This window comes from Aulonocara sp. 'chitande type north' Nkhata Bay, linkage group LG17 (genome assembly GCF_057382095.1).
Source record: "Aulonocara sp. 'chitande type north' Nkhata Bay isolate Kocher_YH1m ecotype deep benthic linkage group LG17, A_spYH_male_GT1.1, whole genome shotgun sequence".
Classification (NCBI taxonomy): domain Eukaryota; kingdom Metazoa; phylum Chordata; class Actinopteri; order Cichliformes; family Cichlidae; genus Aulonocara; species Aulonocara sp. 'chitande type north' Nkhata Bay.
In genome coordinates, this window is record NC_141360.1 from 40,450,166 (window position 1) to 40,477,370 (window position 27,205).

Genomic DNA, 27,205 nt, shown 5'->3' on the forward strand with positions numbered 1-27,205 from the left:
CACTAAAATCCCTCTTTGTCACAGGGTGGATGGGTGAGTAGTGAGGGTGATAGGAGGGGAAGGAAGGAAGGAGGAAGCACCGCCCCCCCCATACAAATAAAGCTCAACCTCGCTGTGGACGTTCTTAATTTCAGCGTCGTCGTCGTGCGCGAGAGGGAGTTGCAGACATGAAACAAACGTGGATCTCACAGAGTCTCCGGAGCATGAACAAACTCACCTTGCCGCTTTTCCTGTTGGCCCTGTGCTTTCTCGCCGGTGAAACTGGTAAGCTGCGGAAACTGGAGATTATTTCTTACAGTTTTTCCATTTTATTTTATTGCTACAGCCCAAATCACAGCAACAGTTTAGAAGTCGTGATTTCTTTCTATTATTATTATGATGATGATGCCTAATAAGATGTCTTCTTGAGAACTGATTATTTTTTATTAAACAGACAGTAAGTGTCCAACCGTATCTGTTACAGTTAACCCATGTTGCTCAGAGCCATGCCAGAACAGGGGCGTCTGCACACCACTGGCCTCAGAAAAATACGAGTGTGACTGCACACGCACGGGGTACTATGGGCAAAACTGCACAACAGGTAAGTGTGAACATCGCGCTTGGAGTGAAACAAGGTGCATCTCTGGTGGTGACTTGATGGCTTGATTCACGTGCTCTCTTGGTCTCTTACAGCTGAGTTCTTCACCTGGATCAAAGTGTCTCTGAAGCCAACACCCAACACAGTCCACTACATCCTGACCCACTTCAAGGGTTTCTGGAACATCGTCAACAGCATCTCATTCCTCAGGGATGCCATCATGAGATATGTGCTGACATGTAAGTCTCTCTCTGCTCGAAGGCAAAAATGAAAAAGTGGATTGGAAAGTTTTTCACAGTACATTAAACAGTTTGCGCAGGAACTTGTTGTAGTGTTTATACTAAATGAAGGACTAATATGGGTTTTCCTTTCTCTAGCCCGATCCCACATGATTGACAGTCCTCCAACTTATAATGCTGATTACGGCTATAAGAGCTGGGAAGCCTACTCCAACCTTTCCTACTATACGCGCTCCCTCCCCCCTGTGCCGCAGGATTGCCCAACCCCTATGGGAGTAGTAGGTGAGTACACTCTCTACCTTTGGAGAACCAGTTTTCTTAGATTCTTAAGATACAAAACCGTCTTTGTCGAATTACATCATAGGAAGCGCGCACATTGGAATTAGCTTTCCTCTTAGATCAATTATAAAGTGTCTGAGGCAACATGGAAAAACCTCCCCCTACAAGCCCAAACCAAAGAGATCAAGTTATTTTTTGCGTCAGAAGTATGAAACAGACCCAAAGAGCTGTGATTTTCCTATCATACTGTTATGTGCTCATTGAAGTCTTCTTATTCTTCCAGGCAAAAAGGAGCTACCTGATGTTAAAGTTCTGGCTGAGAAGCTCTTAATGAGGAGACAGTTTATACCAGACCCGCAGGGCACCAGTTTGATGTTTGCCTTCTTCGCACAGCACTTCACCCACCAGTTCTTCAAATCTGACATGAAGAGAGGGCCTGCTTTCACTGTTGCTAAGGGTCATGGGGTAAGTGGAGCTGAAGATCCCGGTTTTTGAAAAGCAAACTCATTTTAATGTGACCCAGTTTTAATTGGCGTGTCTTGTGCTGTCAGGTGGACCTCAACCACATCTACGGTGACAACCTGGAAAAGCAGCACAAGCTGAGACTCTTCAAGGATGGCAAGCTGAAATATCAGGTATGGGGGGGAAAGGTAGCTGTACTCGAGGCAGTCAAAGAGACCAGCTCATGTGCGTTTCTCACAGCAGTTTCCTCTTTTGCGTAACTCCGCAGATGCTCGATGGAGAGATGTACCCCCCTACAGTTAAGGAAGTGGGTGTCACGATGCATTACCCCCCTCACGTCCCAGATTCTCACCGCTTCGCTGTCGGCCACGAGGCATTTGGCCTGGTCCCTGGTCTGATGATGTACGCCACCATCTGGCTCCGCGAACACAACCGTGTGTGCGATGTGCTGAAAGAGGTCCACCCATACTGGGATGACGAAAGACTCTTCCAGACCGCACGGCTCATCCTAATCGGTAAGACAAAAGAAGTCCAGATACCAGCTGTGACGTAGTTGGGATTTTTTATTAAAAAGCTAATAATCATATTGTTAGCAGGACTTCTTATTCACCTCCCAATGATGTTGCGCACAGTGGAGCATTTCATTTCAGGAACCTGATTTACTGAAAGACTTGAGAATTTCTTGTAAACATCAGAAAGAGGAAATGTGTTTTACTCTCAGGACTCCACTTTGTGCTTACCCACACTACAGACATGCAAATGAAGCATCAATAAGCACGATTTATTCTAAAGCAGAGTGGCTTTTAGCATCTAGAGTGTCTTCATTATATAAACCGTCACATTTCTCATCTGGCAGGTGAGACCATCAAAATCGTGATTGAGGACTACGTGCAGCATCTGAGCGGCTATCACTTCAAACTCAAGTTTGACCCCGAGCTGCTCTTTAACCAGCGCTTCCAGTACCAGAACCGCATTGCATCTGAGTTCAACACCCTTTACCACTGGCACCCTCTGATGCCCGATAGTTTCCACATTGAGGAGACAGATTATAGCTACAAGCAGTTTGTCTTCAACACCTCTGTCGTGACCGAGCACGGCATCAGCAACCTGGTGGAGTCGTTCACCAATCAGATTGCCGGACGGGTACGAACTCTTTAAGCTCCGCAGCAGCAGTTAGACTGAAACATACAAGACCAGTGTTGCTCTAAGGATGCAGAATTGAAATTTCTTTTTTTTGTAATTTAGGTTGCTGGTGGTCGAAATGTCCCCGGACCCATCTTGTATGTGGCCATTAAATCCATAGAGAACAGCAGACAAATGCGTTACCAGTCCCTCAACGCCTACAGGAAACGATTCTCCATGAAGCCCTACACGTCTTTCGAAGACCTGACAGGTGAGACAGATTCAGCACTTCTTGAAAATACCTGTATGCTGAAAATGTGACAAAAACAGGTTCTTGTAATTGCTGTCTCAGGCCCAGCTATTGATAGATTAATATCTTTGCAATGCGCTGATTCTTATTTTCACAAAGTGTGACTGAAAAACCTGCAGGCTGCACAATACGGTTTATGCAATAGTTTACCTGATATTGAGGAAATGCCTCAGAGTCCCTAAGCAGCTGCTGGCAGTTTTGAAGGTTAGGTATTTATTTCCATGACTCTGAGAACCAGATGGCCATTTCATCTTAAGGTAGAGTAAGCAGACTGTCATGACTGCAGGCGAGATATAAACAGACACGGGGAGTCCCTCTACTTTAAAGAGGAAGATTTAAACTTTTCAAGAGGTTTAATGCCGATTAAAAACTAACTTTGACTTGCTGTATAAGTGAAGGAAAAAATGGCGTGCATGCTAGTGGAAAGATAAAAATCAGGAAGTAAAGACATATGAAATCTGTCAAATCGCAGTGACCGAGCCAGTGGGAAGGACGCCAGATTGTGTTACTGACCAAAACCATTTCCTTGTTTGTGTTATTCAGGGGAGAAAGAAATGGCTGCGGTGCTGGAGGAGCTGTACGGGCACGTCGATGCTGTGGAGCTCTACCCGGGCCTGCTGGTGGAGAAGCCCAGACATAACGGCATCTTTGGGGAAACAATGGTGGAGATGGGGGCTCCTTTCTCCCTCAAGGGCCTAATGGGAAATCCCATCTGCTCCCCGGAGTACTGGAAGCCCAGCACCTTCGGAGGCACAGTCGGCTTCGACGTGGTCAACACCGCCTCGCTCCAGAAGCTGGTGTGCAATAACGTGCGGGGTCCCTGCCCCGTGGCGTCCTTTCATGTGCCCGATGTTAAAGAGACCGGGTCCATGATCATCAACTCAAGCACGTCGCAGTCGCAGGGCAGCGACATCAACCCCACCATTATTTTGAAAGAAAGGACTACTGAGCTCTAATTTTATTTAAGCGTGTTGTTGTTGTTGTTGTTGTTGTTGTTGTTGTTTTTAAAAAAACACAGTTTTATTTATTTATTTATTGGTATATTTATTTTATATATTTATACTGTAAAATAAAACCAGAACAAGTGGAACAAATTTTTATATTTGTGATTGAAATTAGAGTAAGTAATTTGTATTTATTTTGTACACTGTCTTCTTATACTGATAACCTCAGGCACTGCAACTTAATACTTGAAGGTCAGTTTACAGTTTCATTAAAACAGTAAGTTACTGTTAAATGTTTCCCTGGATTACCTGTTGCCTCTCCATTTATGTTCCCATAGTTGTATCCCAGTAATAAACAGTGATGAGAGTTTTAAAGGGCAGTGCTCCGGTGCAGACTGATTGTGACTATCTGCAGTTCACGTTGTTTTAGTGATTTCATTTTGACCAGTTTTCGTATTAGTCAGAATAATATGAAATGACAAGTGTATGTTGAATCCGCACTGTTTTTTTGTTTTTGTTTTTGTTTTGTTTTTGTTTTTTTATTTTTTTTATTTGTATTTTCAAGGAACAAACAAATATTCTGATTGTACAGGCTTAAAATAGTGTGTGCCTACGGTCTTCAGAGTATTAAACTGAATAAATGATGGAAGTCATACTTCAGAAATCAACTGTCCGTGTTGCTGTTTTCATGACGTCACTTTGTGTTCTTGTATAAACTCTGAACTGGCTGTGACAGCAGGATAAGACACTGTTATCTGAACATAGAGCGCACACATATCAGTTCACATGCTCCGACTGAAATGCAAATGTCTGTAACTCTGAGAAGTTGTTTCTTTCGACACACTCAGCGGCCGCTTTTTCTAAGTAGGCTTTGCTAGGGCTGGGTTGGACCTTCCTTCCTACAAGATACAAAACTAACAAATGTGTTCAAATGGCTGGAGACCTATTGACATTTAAATGATGTTCTGTTGGTGTTAACGGGGCCAAAGTGTGTCAAGAAAACATCCCCCACATCATTGTGCTGCCACCATTAGTCCGAACTGTTGATAGAGGACAGGTTCTCTGCTGGACTGAGACCGGATGACTGATAAATCACACAAATATATAAACAAATAACAAAACTCTGAGATAATGAACTCACAAAAACAACCAAGAAGCAGAGACCACAGCGTAATGTAATTACTGAAACTGTCCGTTATAATAATAGTTACAATGTAAGAAACTGATTTACAGGATACATTCCTGTAAATCAGCTGGACTCAGAGGTAAAAAGATCCCCGTCTGTGAATAAACTAGAAAGGATAAAGTTTAGGTATATAACGTCTCAGTCTAATTAGCAAACCAAATCTCACATCAAGCCTTTTCTATACAATTTAATTTAATTTATACAGCACGAAATCACATAATAGTCGCCTCAAGGTGCTTTATATTGTAAGGTAGACCCTACAATAATACATATAGAGAAAACCCAACAATCATATGACCCTGTGTGAGCAGCACTTTGGCCACAGTGGGAAGGAAAAACTCCCTTTTAACAGGAAGAAACCTCCGGCAGAACCAGGCTCAGGGAGGGGCGGGGCCATCTGCTACCAGTTGGGGTGTTCTTTGAACAAAGAGAGCGAGAGCGTGACCTTGAGTTAAGTATCAACTTCACATTCAAACTTGACAGCAGCAGTCCCATTCTCTCACTGTGTGTGTAAACACTCTTATCTGCAGGTCTGAAAGCGCAACGTAGCAACATTACATTTCACATACTACTGATGTCATAAAGTCTGAGCTTCAATCAAGATTCCCTGCGCGACTGCTATTCTCTCGAGTGCACTTTGTAGCTGAAGAGTTTTCACTTTTGTAGAATAAAACAAGTCTATACTTGTTAAGCTTAAAGAAGTTTGCGTGCCGTGAGGGAGCCTGGCAAGATCTCGTGCTTCGTGTGAGATCGCTTTAGAACGTAAACGATCCGTTTTGCATTAAAAGAATACAGTTTCACCAGTGCATGTAAGGGTGTCTTTGGGTAACACAAATCTTTTCCAGGTGACAGTTTCTATGTGCTGTCTCAGTTTTTGTATTATTTTAAGCTAGAACTCCACAGACTGCATGACTAGTAGTAAAAAGAAAGTGAGGAGATGACTGTATGCTGAGGCATTATGCATATCCCTAAAACTTTCCAATGGTTGTTACACACATGCCAGGAGAAAAAAAGTAGTTTTACTGTATGTGGTGCGTGGACTAGCACTCAGTTCAAAAGCATACAGTAAACCTAGCCACAGTCGTACAGACTGGCAGTATTACAGTGGAACAAAAGGGTTTTTTTAGGTTATCCAGTCCAAAACAAACATAGTGGAAGGAATGTTGACGTGACTGGCAGCATGGAGCGGTGAGTCAGACCGCCAGGCAGCATCCTTTCTAAACACAGACAATGACAAGCTAAACTTTCTCATCCATTCACGTATTTCGCACAAATGACAACGAAATCACATTTGCTCTCTCCCCTCACACCGGGTGATTAAAGTTTTAAAAAACAAAAACTTCTTGTGCATCAGCTGTCACCTTAACTGAATGTCATGAGCAGTTAGTCCTCCATCGCACAGTCTTTGTCCCGCACTTCAAAGCGAGAGGCGTAGGAGTCCCCTGTCAGAGGGACTTGGAGCATCACTGCATGAAAATGACATGATTGTGTGTGCATATTAGTTGTTTCCCCCATATTGTCAGGGGGAGTTTTATCACTCTATTGTGCAACAATGTGTGGCATGGTCAGGTCTCGATCTGCGACATCGAGCAGTGGAACGCATCTTGCTTTGTGTGAGTTTAATGAGAACGAGCGGGCCGTGGGCCCTGATTCGGGAGAAGATTAGGAGAGTGCTTTCTCTCTGACCGATTCTGGACCTCTCTGGAGTCGGACCCTGTGTGGAGACTGTGACCAGGACCCGAGTTACGTGATGCTCTGCAGGTGGCAGTGACTGGGGTCAAATGGGAGCTGGCGCAGGCCGCCTCGGCCCGTGAGGCACTGGCACTGAAACCAAATGACTTGACTGAAATGATTAATCCCTGATCAGATTATCTAATGGTTTATATTCTTTATCAGTCAATCCATTTTATAGTTTTCACTGCCAACTGTTTCAACTGAGCGATAATGTGTTGTAAGAAAAAAGTGTGTTACTACAACAAAGTCTAAAACAATGTGGCAATTGTTCTTAATGACCTGAGAACGGTGTGTGAGGAAAACAAGTGAAGCAAAACTATTAATCACAGTCTACGTGACTGCAGCTGAAGCTTTGCCTAACCCGGCTCACGTGGATGCTGGTACGAGGAAGTTATTTCCTTGCATCTAATGCTGAGTCTCCACGATGACAAACACAAATCTTTTCTTGTTGTTAAGGCAACTTTGCTGTCACAAGGAAGATTTGTCACTATCATTCTTTTTAAATGGTTATCTTTTCATCTGACAATGTGCACCACCTCACACTTTAATGAACAAACTGCAGTTGCGACCAGTGTTGGTCAAGTTACTTGAAAAAAGTAATCAGTAACTAATTACTGATTACTGCCCCCAAAAAGTAATCCTGTTACTTTACTGATTACTTATTTTCAAAAGTAATTAATTACTTAGTTACTTTTTAAAAACACGATTTACAACCTGAAGAGGTGATAAAGCGATAGATCTTTCAGCCCAATTCTACTTTTTCTGCATAATCCATCATACAAAATGTAATCAAATGGAAAAGTCTCTTTTTAAAACTTGTTTTATTAGTTTTAATCTTTTAACTTTATGCATCAAGCAAAAAATTTAATTATATGCAACATTCTCTGACGGGAAGAAATTAGTTTAACATTTAAACCTATTTTCTGCACATTCCAGCACATAAAATAAAATATTTTGTGTGTTTACACTCAGTCTTTCAAATAGATGCAAGTAAAACACAGCAGAAAATAAATAAAGTCAAAGACTCAGCGGTCCTGTTGCTCTATTTTCACCTGTAAAGCAGGAGTGGGGTAGGCGGAGGTTTACCCTGGTGCAGGTGTGCCGCGGTCAGTGGAAGAATCCGCGAGTTTCTCTGTGAGTTTCCCATTACGTCGTAGCTACTCGGTGCTTGCTCGGAAGTTTAGGGGTTTTTTCTTCCCACGCATGATGGACGCTAATGTTTTTGTCACTTTTTATGGAATCAAACTCAAAGTAAGGTCAGTACTTCCACGCTTTAAACGCTGCACGCTCATACTCTCTCCTGCACTCGATATGTGATCCATTGTTGATCTGCACACAGCTCTTGTCACAAATGGTGCACTCGCTTACGTCACTGTCGTGAGACATTCTCGCAAAAAAATCACGGTTTTAGTAACGCAGTAACGCAGCGTTCCTACGGGAAAGTTACAGTAATCTAATTACCGTTTTTGCGATAGTAATCCCTTACTTTACTCGTTACTTGAAAAAAGTAATCAGATTACAGTAACGCGTTACTGCCCATCTCTGGTTGCGACACACTTTCGTATGAACCGACCTGTGATAGGCTGCTAACGCACGATACCTGATCACATTCACATTGAGAATGCTTTGTTTGGTTTATTAGGATTGACCAATTACTGCTACAATTTTGAAAAAAAAAAACAATAATAATAATTTAACTAGCAAAACAGATGATTGAGGAACTTAATGCGTCCAGTATGGAAAGAAGTTGATCTTTCATACTTTTTAGTTTTCCTTATTCTGGTAACACGAGCCAATACTTGGACCCTTGGAGGTTGCATGGGCAGTCCAATTCCTCAGGATGGCACATCAATAGGTGCCATTGCAGGAAGACTGTGTCTCCCAGCACAGTCTCAAGGGCATGGAGGAGATTCCAGGATATAGACAGTTACTCTAGGAGAGCGTGATGAGGCGTAGACGTTCTTTAATCCATCAGCAGGACTGGTATCTGCTCTTGCGTGCAAAAAAAGAAACAGGATGAGCACTACTGGAGTTGGTGAGTGTGGACGCTTCATCTCCTGTGTCAGTGGCAGCTGAACTTCATTCGACCATGGCCTGCAATGACTTTGCCAAATTCTTCACTGAAAAAATCCAAAAAATTAGACAAGCAATTGGTACATCAACAGCAGATCCAGGATATGTACTGTGTCCACCAAAAAACTGTTTAAACACCATGAAACAGTTTCACCCGATTAACAGCAAAGACCTGGAGGACATCTTAGGTCAACTGAACTCCTCCTCCTGCTGTTTAGATGTCCTGCCAACAAGTTTTTTCAAAAAGGTCTCAAAGACTTTAGAGTCAGACCTGTTACAGATCGTCAACTTTTCTTTATTATCAGGTGTGTTTCCAGAATCACTAAAAACTGCTGTAATCAAACCTATACTGAAAAAGGACAATCTTGACAAGACACAAATGAACAACTACAGGCCGATCTCAAATCTCCCGTTTTTAAGTAAGATCATTGAAAAAGCAGTTTCTCAACAGCTCAGTTACTTCTTAAAACAGAATAATTGCTACGATGCCTTCCAGTCAGGTTTTAGACAGAACCACAGCACTGAAACCGCTCTGACCAAAGTGTTTAATGACATATGTCTGAACACAGACAGTGGAAAAATGTCAGTCCTAGTTTTACTGGATCTCAGTGCAGCATTTGATACAGTTGACCACAACATATTACTCAAACGACTGGAGAACTGGACAGGTCTTTCAGGAACTGCACTAAACTGGTTCAAAACATACGTAGAAAACAGGAAATACTTTGTATCAATAGGTAACTTCACATCTGAGCAGACAAGTATCACATGTGGAGTTCCCCAAGGTTCCATCTTGGGACCCCTTCTGTTTAACATCTACATGCTCCCACTGGCACAGATTATAAACAACAACAAAATAAACTATCACAGCTATGCAGATGACACACAAATATATATCACAATGTCACCAGGAGACCGAGGCCCTGTACAGGCTCTTGGTAAATGCATTGAGGAAATCAATGACTGGTTGTGCCACAATTTTCTCCAGCTAAACAAAAACAAACTGAGGTAATAGTCTTTGGCGCCAAAGAAAAACGATTACAGGTCACCAGAGAACTTCAATCTATACATCTAAAAACCACAAACCAGGCGAGAAATTTGGGTGTAGTGATGGATGCAGACATAAACTTAGAAAAACACATTAAGACAATAACAAAGTCAGCTTACTATCACCTCAAGAATATATCAAGGATCAAAGATCTGATGTCTCAACAGGACCTGGAAAAACTAGTCCATGCATTCATCTTTAGTAGGCTTGATTACTGTAACAGCATCTTTACAGGTCTACCTAAAAAATCAGTCAGACAACTACAGCTCATTCAGAACTCTGCTGCTCGAGTCCTCACTAAGACCAAAAAAGTGGACCACATCAGTCCAGCTCTGAGGTCCTTACACTGGCTGCCTGTCCGTCAGAGGATAGACTTTAAAGTTCTGATGCTGGCCTATAAAGCTCTGAATGGTTTAGGACCAAAATACATCAATGACCTCCTGACCCAGTATGAACCATCCAGATCCCTCAGGTCATCTGGATCCGGTCTTTTATCAGTTCCCAGAGTCAGAACCAGACACGGAGAAGCTGCATTCAGCTTTTATGCTCCTTATATCTGGAACAAACTCCCAGAAAGCCTCAGATCAGCTGAAACACTCAGTTTATTTAAATCCAGGTTGAAGACTCACCTGTTCTCAGCTGCATTTGAATAAAGCACCAAATCCACACTTTAAGCTTAAATTTCAAAACTTACATTTAACTACTGATTTTATCTACTGTTCTGATTTTATCTGTTTTGATTTTATATACTGTTGTTTGTTTGTTTGTTTGTTTGTTTGTTAATTAGTTAGTTAGTTTATTTGCTTGTTTTAATCAATTTTAAATCATGCTTTTTATTTGTTCTTGTTTCTAATGTCTCTGTAAAGCACTTTGAATCACCTTGTTGTTGAATTGTGCTATACAAATAAACTTGCCTTGCCTTGCAAAATAACCTCCAGTAGGCCAATGGTGTGAATGTCTCTGACCAAACAATCAGAAACAGACTGGATGAGGGTGGCCTGCGGGCCCAGTGTCCTCTAGTGGGTCCTGTGCTCACTACCTAGCGCTGTGTAACGTGATTGCCATTTGCCAAAGAATACCTGAATTGGCAGGTCCACCACTATTACACTGTGCTTTTCACAGATGAGAGCAGGTTCACCCTGAGCACATTAAGAGATTTGAAAGGGTCTGGAGAAGCCGTGGAGAACATTCTGCTTCCTGTAACATCGTTTAGCATGAGTGGATTGGTGGTCGGTCAGCGATGGGCTGATTTGATATGCAGAACTCTAGAGACTAGGCAACGGCACCCTATCTGCCATTAGGTATTGGGATGAAATCCTTGGACAGATTGTGAGACCCTGTGGTAGTGCAGGGTCAACCTATAACTGTACAGGATTAAAAGGAAGGAAGGACAATATGAGGTTTCACCCAAATCTGCATATAATGAAAGATGATGCAGGTAAGAGGCAGACAGGAAGGACAGCCCTGATGACTCATCTTCATCAGTTGACTGTATGTGTGTGTATACCAATTTGCATCTGGATTACTCACTGTGACGTTCCTGAGAGATAAGATAAAGGTTATTTCAACTGTGGTAAATCATGAAAATACACCTTAATAATTAAGCTTAAAGCTGTCACTGTTTACACAGAGGCCATCCATGCCGCTCCGCTGCTGCTACTCTTAATGAGAAAGAGGCCACTGGATTACTTTAATATTTGTGTTTGCTGTTGTTTCCCTGCTGGCAAATGCTCTGTTTGTCGCAGTGACTCTCAGCGTGGAGGAATGCACGGTATCTGACTGTTTCCATTTCCGATCAAACTTAGAGTATCAGTGGATGTGTACGTTACAGGAGTGTCTCTTACACAGAAACTCCCCACTGCGTATAACAGCCTTTTAAGGCTTCTCATCGACAACACGACAGTATGCTACAGGAGGAGAAAACACCAAAATAAAACACAAAACAGCTGTTAGTACACTTTATATCACACAGATGTGCAGTCATATCATGTCATCAGTGCATACTCACTGGTTTCACCTTCCTTACTCATCTATGAGACATTCATTGCTTGTATGTAAAATCATCTGAGGAAATGCAGTGCATGACATCACCCCCAGGAGATGATCGCTGTTTATAAAGTTCCACTAACAGATTTTGCACTGATAAGAATCACTCTGTGAAACCCGAAACACAAGAATTTCAGGTATGTTTATGCAAGCCTGGGCATGGTTTTCTGAGAGGATACGCACTCAGACACAGACACTAACGTAATCTTATTGATGTGCATTAAAACACTGCAGGTTGGCCTTGTATGTAAAAAGGATATGGGTCAATCAGCGGCCATTATTTGTTCCACAACACAACAGAATCATTTTACGTCTTTTAGACATCGGTGTCAAAATTGGCTTCCTCAGTACAAAACTGGCAAAATACATAAAAATAACACTTATATTATGTATAACATGGCACTGAAGTATAACTAAATAGCGATGTATACTGTGGCAAACAGCAGGGCTAGTGCTCCACAGCCTGTATATAAAAGATAACCACAGTGACATCACCCATTGGTTTATTTGTCATTCTTTTGTTTCAGTTTGTCTGTTTATTCACAAAAATGAGGCCATTGGTGTGAGAGTCACTTTTGCAACTGCTACATGTTCTAGACCCAGAAGCCTCATTCATCTTTTATATAAAGGGCATGTTAGAGACACCTACACAGACATGAAGGTAAGGTTCTTATGTTTGGTGAGCTTTAAATAGTAGCACTACATTCTCTGTTGATCAGCCAGTCACCCCCCCGACCCTGATCGTGCTACAAAGAAGCTTCCTACTTTTACTTCCTTGTTGCTTTTAATAAATATTCTGGTGAAATGGCTTCATTTAAAATGAGCAAATGTAGTTACTTTTTAACCAGCAAATAGCTTATTTGCTTCGTTTTTCTTCTATCTATCATCTTCTCATAACTTCGAGCAAGGAAGTATAATGCTATATTTCTCAAAATGTTTAGCTAATGTTTGACCCTGTGAACAATGAGGAAGTGATGGCTGGTAGGGAGTCTATTTGTTACCATTTTGACTGTAGATTGTGGCCTGTATTTGAAGCGGTAACACTTTGTTTTTGCACTTCACTAAAATGTAACTATTTAGCAAATATGCTTAACTAAGTTAACATGAAGTTAGCTCAGGAAGGAGGCAGGTATGGACTAACACAACATTTAAACATAACAGCTAACAGGGAATTGTGACATAATGTATGACTTGTACACTTCTATATGTAGTACATGAGTAATTGTGGCTCGGAAGAATGTCGTTGGGAGGCAGGAAACCTCAAGATATAGAATAAAGGCTAGAAAACGAGGAACCACCTCAGACTCTTAAAAGGAAATCATGTTACACATGTTGGTTGTGTAACATGTAGGTTTGTTGGCAATGCTTTTTTATGGTGGTGAACATTTTGAGCTAGGAAAGCTGTTCAATAAAAAAAGAATAAGAATAACTTTATTTATCCCGAGGGAAATTCTTTTGTCATGTACATGCTCAAAGCAGCAGGAGACACAGAGGAACAGATGAATAAGATATACGATATACAATATATACAATAAGAATAGTAGTGTACAGTAATATACAGTAGGATAGTGCAAGACATAGTATCGGATAACTCTAACGAAGTAATATATATAACTATATCCTGGTGAATAAATAACTTAACTATCAGTGCAGGCGATTCTATAGAATCGCCTGCACTGATAGTTAAGTGACTATCAGTTAAGTGACTGATAGTTAAGTGACACAATACTGACACAATACTGTGTCACTTTCTATAGAAAGTGACACAGTATTGTGCAATAGAATTCCTGACCGCTCCGACTATCCACTTTTCTCCTTTTTTACTTATTTTTTGCTCTGGTTTACGTTCCAAAATCCTCTAGTTTTATAGTATAAAAAAAATAATAATTTGGTTACATTTCACTGTGTGTTATACTTGTATAACTATGCATGTGACAAATAAAGAACCTTGAACCCTTAAAGGTGTTTCTGTATGAAATATGAAGATGATGCCATCATTATGCTTTTCCCATGTTCAACTACAAAAGGAATTACTGCTGCCGCACTGTGTCATTCGCTGTTTTGTCACCGTCACCTGTTCTCAGTCTCTTTCTCAGACATCATCTGTAATGACTAAGGGTCTAAAGTTGTAGAATGTCAGTTATGTGACATGCTGTGTTTTCCATGTTAGTAATTGACGTCTGGAAGTCGGTGACACGCCTTGAATCTGTCACATCTACGTGTTCTGCCCTTTCATGGACTCTTCCATCTATACAGGATATAGTAATTTGCTTATGTAAACATTACTCTAATTTCAAGCAAAGAAAAAAAGCTGTTACACTAAATAAACTTTAAGTGAGATGGCAGCTGACAAAAATGACGACAATGAACCAAATGAGGAAGCATTAAGTTATAGAAATAAGAAAACCGCAAGATTTTCTCTGGTTAGAAGGCCAATCAGTACATTTTCACATTAACAAATGCAAAGTATCTCATTTAATCTCGCTCTGGTCGTCTAAATGAAATTATCTTTTTGTCTTTGTTGGAAAGCTCAATGAAAAGACGTCACAGGGATTCAAGATTTGGCAGGACATTTGCAGAACACCCAGAGTTTATTTGGAAGCATATTCAGCAACTCAATCCCTAATTAGTGTCCAGATTCCAACTCAGATGAATGTGTGTGTGTGTGTGTGTGTGTGTGTGTGTGTGTGTGTGTGTGTGTGTGTGTGTGTGTGTGTGTGTGTTAATTAAGATGCCACCTCTACATCAAACTAAAAGTGAGTTCAGGAAAATTCCAGAAGCTTTTAATAATCTAATTATTGTAAATAATTGCTCTGCTTGTTGTATTTCTGCTGTATTTCCTTCAACTACCTGCTTTCTGGTGTTTCTGCTCTGATAAAAAGGCAACAAAAAAATGAATGAGAATTTAAATTAAATCTTGAGTTAGTTGTACAGGACATTACAGACAGATTTCAAGTGTGTGTCTGCTGAGAAATTCAGAATTTACATGGTGCCCTTCTAAGATATTGCTCAAAAGCAGTCTAGTCATAACCAGAGATTCGCAGTAACACGTTAAAAGTTACTGTAATACGATTACTTTTTTCAAGTAACAAGTAAAGTGAGGGATAATTGTTGCAAAAAAGTAATTAGATTACTGTTACTTTCCTGTAAGCACGCTGCATTACTGTGTTACTAAACCATGATTCTTTTTGAGAGCGTCTTGTGACAGTGACGTAACCATGTGCGACGTCCGTGGCAGCAACAGACGTGCTCGGATCAACAATGGATAATATGGCGTGATGCAGCGTTTAAAGCTTGGCAGTACTCACATTACTCTGAGTCTGATTCTGTAAAAAGTGACAAAAACATTAGCGTCCACTGTTCACTCTGCGTGGGAAGAAAACTTCTTTCTACAGCGAAAAATTAAACTTAAGCTCTGAGCGAACAGCGAGCACGCTGCCACGGGAATGTGACATTCACAGAGAAACCCTGGATCCTCCCACTGACATGACCGCTGTGGACAAACCTCCACCTGCCCCACTCCTGCTACACAGGTGACTATAGACTTAAGAGCGACAGGACTCAGTGCTGCTGAATCTGTGATTTTATTCATTTTTACTGTGTTTTACACATATATATATGCTGGAATATGGAGAAAATAGGTTTAAATGTTAAACACATTTCTTCCAGTCAGAGACTGTTGCATATAATTACATTTTTGCTTGACGCATAAAGTTAAAAAAAAAATTAAAACTAATAAAAAGTTTTAAAAAGAGACATTTTTTTCATTTGATTCAATTCTACATTATAAAATATGCAGAAAAATAGAATTGGGCTGAAAGTTCTATTGTTTTATTACCTATTCAGGTTGTGTATCACGTTTTTTTAAAGTAACTAAGTAATAAAGTAACTAATTACTTTCAAAAATATGTCATCAGTAAAGTAACTGGATTACTTTCTTGGACAAGTAATCAGTAATTAGGAACTAATTACTATTTTCCAGTGACTTGACCAACACTAGTCATGGATGAAGGTGTTGCGTCCTCAGATACTTTCAGTGGAAATGTTCACACAACTAGTTTGAAATATTCTCGAAGGACTTCTGGTCAGGAGAGGGTTTTTTAAACACCGTATCACAGCAGGTAAAAGCAACTTACTGCAAAAAAAATGGATTGTGGCAGTCACAGCAACCCTGCCGCCGATTTCGGAAACAATAGGTGCATACAAACAAAAGGTCTTCTAGAAGTTTCCATGACATGTAATCTGTACTGTTGTCACAACACGTTAGTTGACAGGTAACAAAGTAGAGAACGCTCTGCTCAAAGCAGGTCATTACTTCAAAAAGAGAACAGTGGTTTTGGTTTGCAGTACAAAGAAGATGTAATATCATACAATTTTTTTGACATTTTGAATGTAGCACACAGTGGAAGGAAGCAAACAAAAAACAGTCATTATTTTTCTCAGAGTCACAAGTGTTAAATGGAGGGAATGCGTCAAACTTTGCTGAGGCCACTTTCAAAGGAAACGGTGCCTTTCAACATCAAACATAGGTTTTCTTTTTGGCCCACGGTTGACCTCTCAGCCAGCTTTCGCTAAAGATCAAGATTGGTGTCACGGTCCCGGGTCATTTTGACCCAGCATTTTCAGTTCTTACATTCCTTTTGTTTATTAGTGTTATTCTATGTTCTTTGTGGGGGGTTAGTTCTTGGGTTGTGTCTCGTGTTTAGTATAGGTTCAGTTCAGTGTCAAGTCTGTGTCTGTTTCTTGTTTCCTGTTTTATTGTGAAAGGTTGTGCCTCATGTCAGTGTGTCTAGCTTTGCGCCGCGCGTCTCGTTAGCCCAAACCCTCTCAGCTGTGTCTCCCTCCTGTTTCTCAGTCCTCCCTCAGTGTATTTAAGCCCAGTGTGTCTTTGTGTCAGTGTAGCGTCGCTAACGTCTGTTCACCCATACCTCCCTGTGTGTTCTGTTTGCCAGTTTAGTTATTTTCCAGTATAGTTAGTTTTCTGTTCAGTCACCCCTGCAATAAAGCTGTTTATTCTGAACTCACTTTCGCTTCCGCGAGTCCTGCATTTTGGGTCCTTCCTCTCTGCCTGCCTGCACACAGCCATGACAATTGGGCAGAGTGTAGTGACACCGGAGGAATAATAACCACATTTCCCATCATGCACTCAGCATTTCATCTCTGCTCATTCCCTGTTTGTTTTACTCCACTTAATCATTAGTTATTATTCATCTCTGTCTCTCTTCCACAGCGTGCCTTTGTCCTGTCTTCATTCCCTCACACCCAACCAATCACAGCAGATGGCCCCACCCCTCCCTGAGCCTGGTTCTGCTGGAGGTTTTTTCCTGTTAAAAGGGAGTTTTTCCTTCCCACTGTCACCAAAGTACTTGCTCATAGGGGGTCATATGATTGTTGGGGTTTTGATCTATTATTGTAGCACTACATCAATAAAACTTGAATTGAGTTGAATTGAATCATTTCAATTTCAACTCTGAGCCCACCTGAGCCTGAACCACATCAGGTTATCATCCTAAAGCTTCTGTTTCTTTCATCATCACATATTAGGTCTTTAATGAAGTCTGACTTTTCAGTCACACTGCCAATAAGGGTTGCGTTGACTCCAGTACGCCAGCATTCCAGGTTCATTTAACATTCACGTGAAGGATTTCCTAATGAAATATTTGTGGACTGTGCAGTGATTTTTCTTAACTAGGCTAAATGATTATTTGTTCATTATTGGTTTGTTTCCTTCATGTAATTTGTTGACAGTAGGTAAAATAAGATTATTTATTTATTTTTCCACTGTGAATTTGATCACCCTTCATACAAAAACTAATTATAACATAATGAGCTTATTAAACTGTGAAAGTTCTGTTTCCACTCATTCATCTCAGGATTGTGCTGTGGCCTATCCCAGATGGTGTCATAGGCTTTGTCAATTCATTAACTCCATCCATTCATCTATCCATCAATTTTCTTCCACTTATCCAATTCAGGGTTGTGGTGGGGCTGGAGCCTATCCCAGATGGTGTCATAGGGTGGGTGCAGCTCTTAAATAGTGTTATTAAAGTCCAAAATAATATTACTATTAATATGTTTTTTTTTAATCGAGGCAACTGACTCAGTAGCTTTTTGAGTTTTCTCAGCTTTTGTCTGCAGTTTTCACAATTCAAATGTTCATGTTTATCTAATTAAAATACACATGTGAGGTTAATGATGCCATTCTAGCTTCAGTTACATGTACCTCTACCTTCAAAAAACACACAAACTCCTGTTGAGTAAACAAAAAACAACAACATTGTAGCGCCAGTAATTTAAAACTTCACCTTTACAACTTTCAGCTGATCCCTGCAACCCTAATTATGTGGGCTTGGGTATACAGTTACAGGACCACGGCAGTTTTGGTGTATGTGCTTACGAAAGCAACCTAGAGCAGGTAATTTGTGTATTTATAGTGGATGAATCACTGTCGGTCAGAGATTACACGTAAATACTACCGAAGAAGCATGAGACAACAGGAAGGGTGGAGATATCGATGTGTGCGCGTGCACGAAATCTACCTGGGAGATGTACCTGGAAAATAACAAAAGCCTTTATTCCAGGAAACTACTGACTTATTACCTACAAACTGCAATATTACTATATAAATATTCACTATATTAGCTTTTTTCATTCTTTGGCTCAAATGACATTTGAAGGTTTATAAATCATCACTTTTAAGTAGAAATCTTTCAGTTGAAGTTTTAAGTTTCATGATTTCACCGTGCAAGTTGTCACATGCTGAATCATTTCCAGATACAAATTTTCCAAAGCACTTGAGCAAATGCATGATTATGAATGGATTAATTAATGAATTAATTTGAATAGTATTCATCATTTTCTGATTTAATACCTGTCTTTTCCTGCATGTTTTACTGACAGTAAATGCCTCTTGTGCCAGACTTTAATTGTCTCCTGGGGATAACGACTCTCTTGTAACACAAAGATCTGCAGTTACAAAAAGAAAAGTGCAATACTATACTACAGTTATAAATAGTGCTGGGATATCCTGTCGCTCCTGTTCTTTTATTGGCACAGATTCTAAATCAGACTCACGGTTAACCTTCTTTCTCGTAAACAGTGAAAGAGGAGGCTTGTACTCCTCAGCAAACGTCCACAGTCTGTTGTTGTTTCCTTGCTGCATATATAAACAAACGTTGCTCAAATCGAAAACGACCGTTCCTGGTCATTTGCCTCCGTTTGCTTTACGTATCTTTATTATATGTCTTCCTGTATCATGACAACTTTCAGCAATTCCATTTAAGAATCAAATCAAAACTAGGAAAAGCTGAGAAAGAACAGAGAAGACGAGTGAGGGTTATGAAGAATTCAGCTAAATTTAAAGCTTTTATTAAGCTTTAAAACCGAGCGTCTAAGCAAACTTCTCTCTTGTATGTGGCTAATAATGGTATAGAGATTGTATGCAGATAATCTACTCTGGGAATTTTTTGCAGTGGTTTCTGAGATTCTTATTATTGGAGTTGTGCGTCACACAAAAGGGTTGTGGCTGAGGAGCGGCCTTTGTTGTCTGTGATTGGCACGTTTCAAAACCATGAACGCACTTAGAGCTAATACTCTAACATGTATTTGTTTATCCATTGTAACACATTGCCTTCATCATAGCACATGCCATTGTTTCAAGTACTGACATTTGCTTTTTTATGTTTTTTGTTCTTGTTTTTATCTAATTATGGAAATCAAATTACTTTTGCTTTCATGCTAATGCTATGCAGGTTAAATATCGTTCAGCTTTTCCTTTCAGGACTGAATTTCATCCAACTTTTCGCTTCCAAAGTCAGACAAGAATATGCTTATACTTATCCCATCTTCACCAAGTAGCCTCTATAAAAATTTAAACACTTCTGTGGATGTGCCGTATACTTGCTGGACACTTGCTGGGCTGGATCTCCATTCCTCAGAGGTTCTGGTCCATAGTCATATGATAACATCGCATAATTGCTGCAGCTGTACATCCATGACAAGAATATTCCTGTGTCACTGTATCTCAAAGGTGTAAACTTATTGTCATCTTCAAAAAAAACGTTTGAACTTTAGCAGATTGCCTTGGCGGTGTTTACCTGCTGAAATGAAATGAACTGAGCTGATGTCTTGTGATTGGCTGATTACAGCCAGTAAGTCTGTAATTCAATGACAAATTTTTTTAAATTGGTTCTGACCCTGTATGGTTATTTCGTTTTATCCAACATATATATATACACACATACATATATATATATATTATGGGTGCAACGATACTCGTATCGATATTGAACCGTTCATACAGTGCTTTCGGTTCGGTACGCATATGTATCGAACAATACAACATTTTTTATTTATTTTATCACCTTTTCTTCTGACTGTGTTGAGCGCTCAGTGGATCTGCGTTCGACTACTCCACCTAGGCTGCACTGTCGAGCGCAGATCCACTGAGCGCAGCGCAAGCTAGCAAGACAGAAGTTAAGCTCTTTGTAACATGGCAAATTGAACCTCCCCCACCCTCATTCAGATCTGGCCTTTGGAACTATTTTGGTTTTCATGTGACGTATGACCCTGAAGGTAAGCGCTTCATGGACAAAAGTAAAACAGTATGTTGGATGTGCCACGCAATGCTCAATTTGTGGGAACTAGTGCGTTAGCGCAGTTAGCTTGTTAACGTGTTGACGCCGTCCAGCCCCACGCACGGGATGATCCCGCGGTAACTTGTTAACGGAGATTTGCCACGTTATGGCGTTAATGTCATTTTAACGAGATTAACGCTGACAGCACTAGTGGGAACACAACGAATATGACTGCACATTTACTCCGACATCATCCTAGTGCAAAGACAAGTGGAAGCAGACAAAAACAACAAGCAGCATGCTACAAACTTTACCCGAGTCATTTAGACAGCCGTTAGCACAGGATTCTCCTTATGGGGACCTGATAAGTTTAATATGCTGCTGAGAATATAGCCCAGAAGAAGCGTATAGTATAGCTTTTATTTTGAAAGAGACATTTCTCTGTAATAAACTCTTTTCCAAAGATGAGGGATTCCTCAATCAGATTTATTTTTTTCTTGTATTTTGTTGTTTCAGCAACATTAAATTTAAAAACTGTACTTTTGAGTTAAAATATATATTTATAATTTTAATAAATGACAAATTAAAAAGGCATGAAAATTTTTTTTGTATCGAAAAAATATCGAACCGTGACACCAAAGTATCGAACCGAACCGCGAATTTTGTGTATCATTGCACCCCTAATATATTTATATATATATATATATATATATATATATATATATATATATATATATATATATATATATATATATATATATATATATATATATATATATATATATATGTATATATGATGCCTGCATCATTATGGTAAATTTTGGCCATTTCAAAGATAAATTTAAAAAAAACTGGCCAACACTGGCATTTCAAGTCTTTCTTTTCCGTGTGCTCTGTGAGCTCCTCCCAGCAGCAGGTTAAAACACACTTAACGCTGCTCAGTGGTTTTAAAATGTGTGTCACTTTTTCCCACTGAAGTCGAACAAGCGAAGCGCAGCTAATCGGATGAAAACAGCATAGCTTTGTGATGAGTAAGTGTGTAGTAGTTATGAATGTAGTAGTAGCAACAGCGATAGACACAAGAGTCACTCCCTTTCTTCCTCTCTTACGCAAACGATTTCACAATACTTCAACACACACTCTGCATGCACGTGAATCAGGGGGCTTCAGTCAATCCAGCAGATTAAAAACAAAGCTTCGTGTGCTATAATACTTTGCCCTTTTTTCAGGTATAACACTGACAATGAAAGTGAATATAAAAACTAAAATGTGGGAAAATACTGTCCACTTCCACAGTCTGAGCTTAGATTAACACAAAGGCAAACATTGGCTCCTGCAAAGCCAATTTCCACTCTCAGGATCGGGTGTGAAGGTTTCTTACCCTGGATTTCATGTTACAGCGAAAGGTTTCACCCGAGTACTCACTCACCCTTGAAAAGCTGAGTTGGCTAGAAAGTGTCAAAGCTACGCAGAGATCATATCTGACATCATATGGATTTGTTTAAGGGCGTTGAATGGTCTGAAACAAACAAGGCTTTTGATTCTCCAGCGACACTGTATTCACCTGGTGGTTATGACAGCACATTATTATCTTTATTATTCATTAGAATAGAATAGAATAGAATAGAATAGACTAGAATAGAATAGAATAGAATAGAATAGAATAGAAAACTCCCGCTTGGTGCATCATTGTCAACATTATTAATTTATTTGTCTATGAAAAAATTACACACAAGAGTCTGGAAAGCTTTGTGAACTAATTTTTACTTACAAACTCGGGATCCTGCGCTGGAGGCAGCCACACCTGCCGCTCTGGTCAGCGCTGGATCCTTGAGTCTCACTCGTGAGTACAGCTGTGGACTTTGTATGAAGAAACCCTCGCTATTGTGGATGATCCTGCTGTGTGTGTGTTGCCAGGAATCTGTGAGCAGAGCGTGTTTCTGGAGTTGTGACTTTTTCACATTCACGGACACTTGCACTGTACTTCTTTGTTCACTGTAAATAAATCCACTGTCCTTCATCATTAGAGTTCTTCACTTTTTGTCCTCCTTTTTCTGCAACTCTACGATCTGCCATCGAATACCGCGACCTCCTCCTGGTGGGACATGCCCAGAACACCTCACCCAGGAGGCATCCTTGTCAGATGCTCAAACCGCTTCAACTCAGCTGGCTCCTTTCGATCCAGAGGAATAGCAGCTCTACTCCGAGCCCCTCCCAGATGGCCGAACTCCTCACCCTATCTCTAAGGGAGAGCCCAGCCAACCTTCGGAGGAAACCCATTTCTGCCGCTTGTATCCGCGATCTCGTTCTTTCGGTCACTACTCACAGCTCATGACCACAGGTGAGATCAAATCATTTTATATAAATACTGTTTATATTTGACACAAACAAACAATTTGAATGAACATTTTTGGTTAAATTAATTGTTGATGTAAAAGACCCAGTGCATTTTTAAAAGAAAAAAGGAAATATGTCCTCTTTGGTTTCAAGCCAAGGAAAAGTTTATTTCTACAGCACGATTTGAATAACCTTAGTGACCAAAGCTCTGCACAGGCTATACAAAATATACGCTAACTAACAAACTAACAGTAAAAATACAGTAAAAATCCTCAAATAAAACAAAGTGACTGAGACTGTGCTCGCACACTGAAAGCCAGCGTGCCCAGGACACCGAGCAGCAGTTTCATTTTTTTGAATAGACATTTGTGTTGTGGTTGTTTTGTCATGTGTGCCATGATCATTCTTAAATTTCACACACAGAAAAACATTTTGCTCACAATGAATCACTGACTCAACTAAGCTTATTTTCAAACTTTCTCCGTAAGATCAACCGACTGACTCCCACATTCCCAGTGAGATTCCCTGCGCTCACATGCAGACTGTGGGGGACTCATTCAGGCATAACCTTCTAACCAAAGTCTTTCTGGACTTGATCAGACTTTCCGTCCCTCTTTAACGTAGACTCGGTGTATTAAGTAATAATTTGGTGTAACTTACTGTAAGTGAGAGCAGTGGAAACAAGTGTGGTAAGAAGACGTCGGGTTCATCCAGTTCATTCGAGCTTTAAGGGGTTCGTTCAAAGCAGATTTTCTATTTTCCCCCGTAGGGAGGAGACATAATAACTCTAATTTTCAGAGCTATTTCCCAGCATCTCTGTGCAACTGAGCTGATAGCAATACCATGTGTGCTCATTCAAATTATATATATATATTTTTTAAGTGTAAGGAGTCAGTTTACCAGAGGCAGCGCAGTGGCGTGGTGGTTAGCACTGTTGCCTCACAGCAAGGTCCTGATTTGACTCTGTGAGCCATCAGAGGCCTTTGTGTGTGGAGTTTGCTCTCCCTGTGTTTGTGTGGCTTCTACTCCAGCTTCCTCCCACAGTTAATTGCAGATTCTAAACTGCCCATCAGTGTGAATGTGAGTGCGAATGGTTGGCTGTCTCTATGTGTTTACCATTCGACAGACTAACAACCTGTCTAGGCTGTATCCTGTCTTTTGCCCTATGGAGCTGGGATAGGCTCCATCTTCCCGTGACCCTGGCGAGGATAAGGAGAAGAGGATGAATGGATTTGTATTGTAGTTACCTTGGATAATCTTCACTGACGAACTGATATAATGTTTGTCAGATATTTTATTTTATTATAACCGCCTCCCTCAGTTTATAATTTATTGATCAGTTACTCTTGTCAAGGTTTTGCAATTCAGCAGGTCTTTGAATCAAAACTACGCCCAAATTCATTTGGATGTAAGATTCCTTATGTTTGTTACAGTAAATGATTTGGAGTTTTTTATATTACTTTGGTTTATGGGGTAGGAGAGAGTCTTATTTAACTATATAATGGCACGAGTTCCTGACCCAAGTGGAGGAGTTATCTCGGGGTCTTGTTCAGTAGTGACAGTAGAAGGCAGATCGACAGACGGATTGGTGCTGCGGCTGCAGGGATGTGGACGCTGTACCGGGCCGTCGTGGTGAAGCTGAGTGTGAGAGCTCTAAATTTACCGGTCCCTACCTCACCTCGCCTCGCCTGTGAGTAGTGACCGAAAGAACGAGATCGCGGATACAAGCGGCAGGAAAGGGGTTTCCTCTGAAGGGTGGCTGGCTTCTCCCTTAGAGATAGGGTGAGGAGTTCACCCATCTGGGAGGGGCTCAGAGTAGAGCTGCTATTCCTCTGCACCGAAAGGAGCCAATTGAAGTGGTTTGGGCATCTGACAAGGATGCCTCCTGGGCGCCTCCTGGGTGACGTGTTCTGGGCATGTGCCTGTTACGACCCCCTCTGCTAGGCGACAGGGGAGGAGTAACATACACAAGCCCCCACACAAAAACTGAGTAAAATAAAAGGTTTTATTTCAAACTTTAAACAGAAAACCGGCAGGGCTGTTCAGCAGGCCACCGGGAAACCAACTAACACACGTAAAGCAAAACACAAGTAAACGTAAAAGCTAAGGGATAACTAAAGCAAGCTAGCAGCTCAAAACTCAGGCTAAGTTCAAGCATGCACCAAGGTTTGACAAAGTTCAGCATTACAAACAAGTTCAACAAAGATCGAAGAGGGAGGCACGAAGGGCAAACTTCACGTTCAGTCCTAAGCAGCAGCCACTGAGTGAAGGACCTCCAGCCTTTTGTAGCCACAGGTGGGCACGATCAGCCACTGATTGCCTCTTGGAGCATCACGGGATCCCCGGGCAGCCAATCGTCCGTGTGGTCTGGCACACTTCATTCTGCATAAAAGTGGGCTGGCACGGGTCTCCCAGTAACCAATCACCCACAAGTCATGGCACACATGGATTTGCATGAACACAAAAGGGCAGTCTCACTCCCTCCAAGGCCCAGGGCCATAACAGTCCCACTGGAAGGAGGCCCGGGGCGGACCCAGGACATTACATCTCTCAGCTGGCCTGGGAACACCTTGGTGTTCCCCCAGACAAGCTGGAGGAGGGGCCTGGGGAGAGGGAGGTCTGGGCTTCTTCTCTGCCTAGGCTGCTGCCCCCGCAACCCGGCCCCAGATAAGCTGAATAAGATGGATGGATGTATAGCTATACATAGTTACAACTATATGTCCTGTAAGGTTCAACTAATTAGACAGGCAGAAAGCAGCATTAGTTCTTTACAAATAAAAAAAATATTTAATACAAATATTTATTGGATTTAATCAAAGAAGCTATTTATTTGTCAAAGCCTGCAGTGAAGAAGAGAATGAAGCGAAGAAAAATATTTAACAGAGAAATGAGCAGACCAACGTGGAAATAAGGGAAAAAGTGTGGATCTCTGTTTATTTTCACACCTGCATACCAAGAGGCTGCACAAGGCTGGACTCCACTTTGGGAAATTAGGTCGGAGCAGTTTGTGAAAAGCAGATCATCATTCACAGCAAAGCTAAGCGTCTGACCTCGGTTTGGAAAATGGGGGAAAAACCTCTAGACTATGAGCAAACAACACCTAGTTTAGAATCGCCTGACGCATGTTCAGTGTCTCATCTTTTTTGTTTTTTTTACTCACCATCATGGAGCCGGATGAGACAGCCGGTAACAGCCAGTTTGTGATAACTCTTCAACTGGAAATGAAAGTTCCTGAGTCAGCGGTTTGGATTTTTTTTGTGCCTCGAGTAAAGCAAGGCTGGACTTTCAGACTTTCTCCTAAGCACGTAATAGCCCACAGTTGTCATAATATTGGAACACTGCTAGGAATGACCGCTTCACACCAAGAACACAAACTAGGTCTAATCGCGGTCAGGGGAAACTTACAGAACCACAAATGTTTTCCTGTTTTTACAGACCAAAAGACCGAGCAATAAAACACCCAAAGGTTTGCTATAGTGGAGCTCAGTAAAATATATACTTTTTAATAGATTACTTTTAATTCATGGTAAATGGCCTGCATTTGTATAGCGCTTTACTCAGTCATTCACACACTGGCAATGGCAGCTACATTGTAGCCACAGCTGCCCTGGGGCGCACTGACAGAGGCGAGGCTGCTGGACACTGGCGCCACCGGGCACCACCAGGCCCTCTGACCACCACCAGTAGGCAAACATGGGGTTAGTATCTTGCCCAAGGATATTTGGCATGTAGCCTGGGATCAAACTACCGACCTTCTGATTAGTGGCTGACCTGCTCTGCTCACAGCCACCCAACATAATATAAACATTTGTCATGAGCTAAAATGTTTTAGGTTATGAAAGTTGTTAGAAATGGCAGCAGGCACTTGGCACTTGACTTACACTTATGTCAAGAGCTAAAAACAGCAGAGTAAAGCAAACTTCTCTTTCAAGAACAAATCTGTCATTGTCGCCTCTCCAGCTGATGAAAACATCATTTTTGCTTTTAACATATAAATGGCCGGTAGCCTCGGGAAAAGCCGTTGCTTCCTTCCTATCGCAGGAATGCAAACATGACTGAGTAACCTGAGTAATATGCAGGTAGAGGGACTCCTTTATCCCACAGCACCGGACACAAGAGAGATCTCTTTCATCTATTACATAAAACCAGCAACACTCCACACCTTCATGTTGCTCTTCATGCCTCAGTGATACGTAAAGACCGCGTTACTGGGAAACCGCAGCACAGAGGTATGTAAAGCATTAGCTGAAACCATACTGCGGTGGGAGAGGC

The 27,205-nt window shown here is 41.1% G+C and overlaps 1 protein-coding gene across 1 annotated transcript; it reads left to right on the forward strand.

Moving 5' to 3' along the window:
- Positions 1-126: 126 nt before the first annotated feature.
- On the forward strand, positions 127-4,597 carry LOC147310621 (prostaglandin G/H synthase 2-like). The gene is made up of 10 exons (XM_086268616.1): positions 127-264; positions 464-580; positions 673-816; positions 955-1,098; positions 1,379-1,560; positions 1,647-1,730; positions 1,826-2,072; positions 2,414-2,700; positions 2,803-2,950; positions 3,533-4,597. The coding sequence occupies exons 1-10, from the start codon at positions 168-170 to the stop codon at positions 3,943-3,945; spliced, it is 1,863 nt and encodes a 620-aa protein (XP_086124742.1). The 5' UTR covers positions 127-167; the 3' UTR covers positions 3,946-4,597.
- Positions 4,598-27,205: the final 22,608 nt, after the last annotated feature.

Bases quoted from the DNA above. Each gene is read 5' to 3' on its own strand.
- LOC147310621 (XM_086268616.1), top strand. From the start codon at position 168: ATGAAACAAACGTGGATCTCACAGAGTCTCCGGAGCATGAACAAACTC. The intron at 1,731-1,825 runs GTATGGGGGGGA...GTAACTCCGCAG, and splicing joins ATGGCAAGCTGAAATATCAG to ATGCTCGATGGAGAGATGTA. The intron at 2,701-2,802 runs GTACGAACTCTT...TTTGTAATTTAG, and splicing joins CCAATCAGATTGCCGGACGG to GTTGCTGGTGGTCGAAATGT.